Source organism: Oncorhynchus masou, chromosome 15 (assembly GCF_036934945.1).
Source record: "Oncorhynchus masou masou isolate Uvic2021 chromosome 15, UVic_Omas_1.1, whole genome shotgun sequence".
In the NCBI taxonomy this organism is placed as follows: domain Eukaryota; kingdom Metazoa; phylum Chordata; class Actinopteri; order Salmoniformes; family Salmonidae; genus Oncorhynchus; species Oncorhynchus masou.
In genome coordinates this window covers 26,169,063-26,177,970 of record NC_088226.1, presented here as the reverse complement: position 1 = coordinate 26,177,970, position 8,908 = coordinate 26,169,063, and the positions used below count along the sequence as shown (strand labels likewise).

The following is an 8,908-nucleotide window of genomic DNA, read 5'->3' as shown; positions in this document are numbered from 1 at the left end:
CTATTCTAATTTGCATGAGTTATGTTACGGGTCTCATTACCATCCCCCCCTAGACTGTCGGGCCAAAAGGGATTCGTAACAGCTAGATAGGCTTATTTTTCTTGTTGCTAGCTCGTGATAGAAATGCTGTTCTTAATTTGTGTGACTGTATATTGTGATTTTTCTACTACATTTTCTCCTTTCTGTATCTGTTACATTTACAAACTAAATATCTTCCACTAAAGGATTCTTCTAAAGATACAATACCAGTCCCTCCCTGATTCTTTATTGGGAGTGTAAGCTGTCTGCCAAGCTTTGTAGCTTACACATTGTGAGGGCAGAACAAAAGGTACTTAATTGTTACACAAATGTGTTTGATATTGAAATAAAAACAGCAGCATTGGGCCTTTTAAGTGTGTAGGTGGAACCTGAGATTCTGATTCACCTTTAATACCAGTTTCATCTGGTGTCTTTTAAAAATACAGGCAATTCTATCCAGTATTGGCACAGATACACAAACACTTGGTTTACAAACAATGGAGTAAATCAACCACTAACACTTTATTTGTATAGTCCATCTGTAGATGCTCTACAGACTATTAGTAACATTTCAACTAAATATCTACTAACCCTAAACTTAACCCTTGCCCTAACCCTTACCTTTATTCTATACCTATCCCTAATTGCAAAATGTAGAAGGGGTTGGGTAAAATGTGGCAGACACATTTCAGTTGTACAACTGACTAGGTATCAATCACCCTTTCCCTTTCCAGTTGCTTATGAAAATATAGTATGACCATCTGTAGAGCATCTACAGATGGATTATCCGTACTATCCAAATAAAGTGCAACCAACCATCATCTTTTGGGTTATGATGGGGTTAAACAGTTGAATTAAGCTCATGAGGCATTTCATATCATTCATTAATTGGAAGGACTGTAGATTTCACAGTACCTGCTCCCGGAGTGCTTTATGAATGCGTCCCATGCCAGCCCAGCTGTAGCGTTTTGCATACTCCTGCAGTGCTGCATACAGCTTCCTGCCACTCGCTGTGGCCTGGGGTGGGAACAGGGCATGGCTCAGCACAGGGGTCAGGTATCCTTGCCCCTGCTCCTCCTCTCCCATCTCCATGGTGATGCAGGGAGTCCCCCGATCGCCAGTGGCCACATTTGATGTGGCACTGCACACTGCTCCAGCACAGCTGCCGGCGATGGACAACACAGAGCGCCTGGAGCCGGACTTGTGCTTACCTGGGATGGCTCGGCCTGGAGCTGGCGGGTCAGAGCCCACCCTGTAACAATACCATAGGAAGAGGAGCAGCAGGGTCCACAGAAGCCCATTCAGAGGACGGACCCCCAGCTCAGCACAGGGGGGCAATGGGAGCAGATCCATGGGCCACTCCATCATACAGTGATGAACTGAAATAACAGAGGGGAAGTAAAGGAGAAAGAGCAGGAGATAAGTATGCTATAGAAGGAGGAAGCGAGAGATATCAATAGGTGCCAGTTTTCCAGACACAAATAAAGCCCTGGACTATAACTAAATAGGTATATCTTCTGCATTCCAGGTGACTACCTCGTGAAGCTGGTTGAGAGAATGCCAAGAGTTTGCAAAGCTGTCATCAAGGCAAAGGGTGGCTACTTTGAAGAATCTCAAATATAAAATATATTTTGATTTAACACTTTTTTGGTTACTACATGATTCCATTAGTGTTATTTGATAGATTTGATGTCTTCACTATAATTCTACAATGTAGAAAATAGTACAAATAAAGAAAACCCCTGGAATGAGTAGGTGTCTCAACTTTTTACTGGTACTGTAAATATTCAGACCCTTTGCTATGAGACTCAAAAGTAAGCTCAGGTGCATCCTGTTTCCATTGATGTTTCTAGATCTTGATTGAAGTCCACCTGTGGTAAATCAATTGATTGGATATGATTTGGAAAGGCACACACCTGTCTATATAAGGTCCCACAGTTGACAGTGCATGTCAGAGCAAAAACCAAGCCATGAGGTCGAAGGAATTGTCCGTAGAGCGCAGAGTCAGGATTGTGTCGAGGCACAGATCTGGGGAAGGGTACCAAAACATTTCTGCAACATGTAGGTCCCCAAGAACACAGTGGCCTCCATCATTCTTAAATGGAAGACGTTTGGAACCACCACGACTCTTCCTAGAGCTGGCCGCCCGGCCAAACTGAGCAATTGGGGAGAAGGGCCTTGGTCACTCTGACAGAGCTCCAGAGTTCCTCTGTGGAGATGGTAGAACCTTCCAGAACAACAACCATCTCTGCAGCACTCCACCAATAAGGCCTTTATGGTAGAGTGGCCAGACAGAAGCCACTCCTCAGTAAAAGGCATGAAAGCCCGCTTGGAGTTTGCTAAAAGATCTGCAGAGAAGACTCGAGGCTGTAATCACTGCCAAAGTTTATTCAACGAAGTACTGGGTAAATGGTCTGAATACTTATGCAAATGTAATATTTTTGTTTTTAATACACTTGCTAACATTTCTAAAAACCTGTTTTTGCTTTGTCATTATTGGGTATTGTGTAGATTGATAAGAGACAAAAACAATTTAATACATTTTAGGGTAAGGTTGTAACATAACAAGATGTGGAAAAAGTCAAGTGGTCTGAATCCTTTCCGAATACATAGTATATTCATTCAAAATAAATGCTCTGTAATGTTTGCCTTGGGCATGGGATCAGAGTAGCTTAATCAGTTCCAATTATTGGAAAAGATGACCGGTTAATAACACACAGAAATTACGAGCCTTTGGTCATTAATATGATCGAATCCGGAAACTATAATTTCGAAAACAAAACGTTTATTATTTCAGTGAAATATGGAACCGTTCGGTATTTTATCTAACGGGTGGCATCCCTAAGTCTAAATATTCTTGTTACATTGCACAACCTTCAATGCATGTCACAATTACGTAACATTCTGGCAAATTAGTTCGCAATGAGCCAGGCAGCCCAAACTGTTGCATATACCCTGACTCCGTGTGCAATGAACACAAGAGAAATTACACAATTTCACCTGGTTAATATTGCCTGCTAAACTGGATCAGTAGTTATAACTAGTGATTATGATTGATTGTTTTTTTTTATAAGATAAGTTTAATGCTTGCTAGCAATTTACCTTGGCTTCTACTACATTCGTGTACCAGGCAGGCTACTCGTGGAGTGCAATGGTGAGAGCGTTGGACTAGTTAACTGTGCGGTTGCAAGATTGGAACCCCTGAGCTGACAAGGTGAAAATCTGTCGTTCTGCCCCTAAACAAGGCAGTTAACCCACAGTTCCTAGGCAGTCATTGAAAATAAGAATGTGTTCATAACTGACTTGCCTAGTTAAATAAAAGGTATTTAAAAAATAAATAATCATAACTGGAAATCAGCGCCCAAAAATACCGATTTCCGATTGTTATGAAAACTTGCAATCGGCCCTAATTAATCGGCCATTCTGATTAATCCACCGACCTCTAGTTGACAGTCAGTAGACACCATGTTTATATTGTAAAAGGTGACACATTTAAGTAGCGATGCATATAAGTTGAATTAAGTTATTTTCTGTTGGTTGTGATCAAATTTGTCCAACAAAAATATAGGATATATTTGTTGTCTTAAGGGGGAAGGTGTTACCAGTTTTGGTTTTTCCATTTATATTTGGAGGTAGCACATAGGGTGAACCGATTTGGTGTCACCTTGCTAGTAAGTATGGGTTTCACCTGTGCCCGCTCGTCATCTCGATAATCGGAAGTCACCTGGAATGCATTTCAATTAACAGGTGTGCCTTGTTAAAAGTTAATTTGTGGAATTTCTTTCCTTCTTAATGTGTTTGAGCCAATCAGTTGCATTGTGAAGATAGCCCTATTTGGTAAAAGACTGTATAACACCCCTACCTTGTCACAACCCAACTGATTGCCTCAAACAAATTCAGAATGAAAGACATTCCAGAAATTAACTTTGAACAACACCTGTTAATTGAAATGCATTCCAGGTGACTTTCTCATGAAGCTGGTTGAGAGACTGCCAAGAGTGTGCAAAGCTGTCATCAAGGCAAATGGTGGCTAATGTAGAAAAGTTTTTTTTGTAAACGAAAAAACATGGAATAAGTAGGTGTGTCCAAACCTTTGCTGGGAATGTACAAGCAAAATATTTTGTGCCCCTGCCTTTTACAAAGTGAGCACTGTTTATCACAGGATGGCATCAGCTCTCACCTAAACAGCCCATAGTTTGTATGTGTTGTTGGGTGTGTGGTTGGTCAGTTTAGCTCAGAATATGTCCTCCTCTCAATCTGCCACCATAGCATGCCTTCTAATAAGTGGTCTCAGGGATGGAGAACTCTGGAAGTTCTTTTGGTCACTACTGAGTTAGCTAAATCAGATTTTAGTGTTCTTGCTCCTTATTGTTCCACAAATCTTCAAAATGTTCTTAAATATGATGTTCTGGTGCCTCTATGGCAATTCATAAAGCTGATTGAGGACCTTGTTACTTATGAATGTTTGTTTTTTATGACCGTTTTTTACTTTCTGCTTGCATTTCGTATTTATATTTTGATGTGTGTATTTTCTACAATTTATGTAAATTAGGGCTCATCTGTAAAATAGACCTTGGTCTCAGTATGACGCCCTGATAAAATAAAGGGGGAAAAATAGCAGTTGAGGAATCATATTATAATTTGTCTAAAATGAGTTTTACAATCTTGCACACATCCAAATACATAGGCCTATTAGATTCAGTATCCCGCGTTTACAGGATTTACTGTATGAGCGAAGGTCTTTTTTGGCTTACACAAAAAGCACACCCAAGAACTGTCCCCTCCGGTGCATTAACAAGGTATCATCGTCAGCGCACATTTCAGTAAACATATTGACAACATAGCACAACTGCGCAGATATTTCCATCACAGCCTTTCACTTGTAAGCGTTCCCGGGATAATGTCCAAATGTAGAGAGGGGGTGGACAAAGCATTGAGTAGCCTAGGCTATTTATTCTGACAATAGTCGACATCTAAATATATAAGTTAATTTCTAGGCTACCATTTAAAAGGTATCTGGTATGCGTGCATGCGGGGATCCTAATACATTTTAATTGTAGCCTAATGACTCACCACTGTCCCTCTTTTTTTCTGTGCTTCACTGTCTATCTGTCTTGATGGGCTGCGCCGGTGCAACTCGATACAATTTGTTCCGCATTCGATGTTTCCGCAAAGCGCCAGAGTATAATGTCCTCCTTTACGGAAAATACCGAAGGGTAAATTATTTTAGACTTATTTATCGTCTGGTCAAGTGAAGTGAAATATATTTTTGTATTCTAATTAGCTTGGTATAAACAATCTTAGTTTAAATGTTGCATGCTATCCAATCTCTAGCCTGGGCTTTTAGATGTGTGTTGCTGTTTCAGCACTGTTGGTGTTCAGCTCTTCGCCAAGAGAACCAAGTTCATGCAGATCTGCGAACATCCACCAGGGCGCATCTGTGAGCTATGACTCCCGACTTAAATGCCCTCATACACACCAACGCTTCAACCATACAGGTAGAACCAGCTACCAGCGTTCCACCCACCCGCTCGCTCCAGGGCCTAGAAATAAGAGAGAGGCGTATAGACATACCATCAACGAGAAAGGGGGGAGCGGAGTCAGAAGACAGCAGGATACCTTTACACATATTTGGGAAGATCAATGGTAGTGATTAGGATATTAGAGGGGTGTAGTCACAAAGCCCCCTGCATACTCACACAAAGAGCAGGGCCGTGTGGGAGCAAATTATAATTTAAACACATTTTATGTGCAGCATCAGCGCTGGTATTTTACGTAAGGGACTCGAAGGAACGCTGTAAAAGACAACGTAGCTCAACCAACAATAGCCCGATTTTTGACTGAAACGAGAATTCCGGTGTGTAAGAGAAGCGCATAATAATAAGGGAATAGATCAGGACGTGATTTTCCAGGTACGTATGCTTCCCTCGCTGCTAACTATTACGCATAGGCCTAATAATAAGCGCAGGTCTCTTTTTCTAATCCATCACATTGCACAACAAACGCTACCTGCATTGAAATCTTAAACCAAACAAAACATACTCCTGATTTTCTCTGACGCAAATACAAATTAGGCCTAATTCATTTTTTTATAGCCGTCCGGTGAGAGTGGTTATCGGGAAAATATAATGATTTGGTGGATATTTTGAAAAAGAAAACGGAACGCCATTGAAAGCATGAAGGAATTAAACATTCTACTGCGATGCATAACTTAACATGATAGGCCTATTCTATGAGGCCTATCATGTTTAGTTTAATGTAGCTATACAGATCTATGATCTCTATTACAGTATTTTAGATCTGAGTGACCGTGACAGCACAGAAGGCATGTCATATGACCACGGATCGAAACCCCCTTGGGCCTTAGGACCCGCATAATGTAAATACGTGTTCACAATCTGAAATGTGTTAAGCCTTTTCCTCTTTATCTTATATTGTGAGATAGATTTATATGATGAGACATTGGTGGAAAACAACACTAAAAAGCACGAATGATAATGCTGCACTGCTGATGATATCACGTTTTGAGCTATTTTATCTTTACCAAGGCACTTTTATTGTAGGTTTAAATATACAAAATGGGATATGTTCAATGACATTGAAATGCTTGATATACCCATTGATAGAATTTACATGTCTCTTAAGCTTAGCACAATTCTTATTTACAGTGACGCCTACACCGGCCAAACCCGGACGACGATGGGCCAATTGTGCGCCGTCCTATGGGACTGCCAATCACGGCCGGTTGTGATACAGCCTGGATTCGGACCAGGGTGTCTAGTGTTGCATATAGCATTGAGATGCAGTACCTTAGACTGCTGCGCCACTCGGGAGCAAGCTTAGCCTACCCTATCATAACCTAAAATAAGATTACTTTACCCCATTGTTTCCATAAACAATAGCATGAACAAATGTAAATACATGTTTTAACCACCTGGATTACATTAATTTATCTTTGAATTTGATAGGGGTTTGTACATTAGGGATGGATGGGTTGGGGAAATGTAACCCTCCTCAATACACATTTTGTAAATGTAGAATTTGTTCTTATTTTACTTGCCTGGTTAAATAAAGTGAAATAAAATAAGTAAACATGTTTAAACATTTTGAAGCTATACCTTGTTTGTTTGTAAACAATGGAGGGAGCAATATAACCTTTGGCTTATGATGGAGTAAGACAGTTGGGCTAAGCTCATTTGTATGTGATATTCTTTACGAATCAAAAATGTAAATGACCATTGAACAGATTCCAAGATCCAAGACTGCACATTTGAATATCTGTCTCTCCAAAACAGGGGTGTCAAACTCATTTTGCTCTGATGGGGGCCTCGTTTGGTCTTCGATGAGGTCCGAAGGGCTGCACTGAAATTGGTTATATTTCTTGCCTGTTGAAATATTTTTACTCCACCTGCGAACCGGATTGGACCCTCTCCGTATGTTGACACCCCTGCTCTAAAGCTTAGGTTTTTAATATATGATCAGTGTAGTTGCTGGTGCTGTTGTTCTGATTGATAAAGTACAATACTGCAGTAAGGAATCATTTAGGTTGTATCTGCTCTTCTTTCCTTCCTTACAATCTCTTTCCCCCCCCCTCTTCTGTTTCCCTCCCCTCTCTGTCAGGCTTGTTCTGATACTAAACCATGGTGTCTACAGTTCTTGCTGTGACACTATCTGTCACCATCCTCCACCTAACTACAGGTAGTGTGTGTGTGTGTGTGTGTGTGTGTGTGTGTGTGTGTGTGATAGTGCTAAGCGATTAATGTTGGTTATTTTTCTGCAGTTTCTCTAGAGATAAATCAGATCATATGCCCGAACTGTGCTTGGGAGTTGTAGTTTCCAACAAGCCAATTTTCTATTCTATATAGAACATGTTCTATATATATATATAGTTTACTGTAGAAAATGTGATTAACTACAATAATCATAATCCATTGCGCGGCTAAACTTGTCCAGTCTTTGTATCTTTTACGCCTGCTACTTAAGAGAGAAGAATGCACAATCAAGAGGGGATACATAGAGAGCAGTTTATTTGCGAGGTATCTCTACTTGAAAATACCGTATATGGATCTAAGTGATTGATAGTTGGCATTCAGCAGTCATAAAAGTATGGCTAATTTACTTTGAAAAACCACTAAAATATTGACTGTCAGACAGCATGGCCAGCAGCTCTATAAAGATGAGATGATGACTTGGAATTAAATAAGTCATCAACTAAATCAAATGTAATATACACAACAACTTAAATATTTTATTAAAATAATGTGAATAGCTGATGGTTAATATTTAAGTGATGAACAGTCATGGGCAGTCCCTACCATCCTGGGACTTTTATTAATTGATTTACTGTGTTACAGCATTTAATGTTTTAAAAAATAAAATAAAAACATTTTTAGGAATCGAAATGACCTCAAAGCTCCAATCGCTCAGCACAAGTGTGTGAGAGAGAGATGCAGAAATGTTTCTTGTGACAGATGTTTCTTGAATTAAAAAAAATGTATAGTTCAAATTCCTCTGAAGTATTTTTTTATATATCTCTTATATATCTCTTTCCTCTTAGGCTTGAGCTTTGTGACCCCTGACCCTGAGGCTCCTCCCGCAGCAAGTCCTGGTCCCCATCCATTGGGCAAGCTGATCCATGCAGCCCTTCTGAGTAAGGAGTACCTGGGCCATGCCCCGGTTGATACAGGTAGCATAGCTCACCAGTAGCAGTTTTAGATTATTATATCAGTACTGATATTCATTCATATGCTAATACTCATTAATAATAACAATAACAGTAATACTATATTTTTATTTATAAAACCCTTTTCAAATATACCTAAACCAACTGCTTAAATAGAATCACGATGGCATCAGTGGTGTAGGGTAGGTGGGGGCCACGATGCGGACC

The 8,908-nt window shown here is 40.1% G+C and overlaps 1 protein-coding gene across 4 annotated transcripts in view; it reads left to right on the top strand.

The window, feature by feature from the left end:
* The first annotated feature begins 5,189 nt into the window (after window positions 1–5,189).
* Window positions 5,190–8,908, top strand: part of sez6l2 (seizure related 6 homolog (mouse)-like 2) — a 61,594-nt gene continuing 57,875 nt past the window's right edge. Inside the window, exons 1-4 of one of the 4 annotated variants that reach the window (XM_064988934.1) lie at window positions 5,200–5,234; window positions 5,385–5,930; window positions 7,639–7,716; window positions 8,576–8,704. In XM_064988934.1, the coding sequence (XP_064845006.1) occupies window positions 7,659–7,716; window positions 8,576–8,704 (187 nt within the window). In that variant the 5' untranslated portion in view covers window positions 5,200–5,234; window positions 5,385–5,930; window positions 7,639–7,658. Of the gene's footprint in view, window positions 5,931–7,344; window positions 7,452–7,638; window positions 7,717–8,575; window positions 8,705–8,908 lie in introns of those variants that run through there. The other 3 variants (XM_064988935.1, XM_064988933.1, XM_064988936.1) reach the window with 3 other exon arrangements.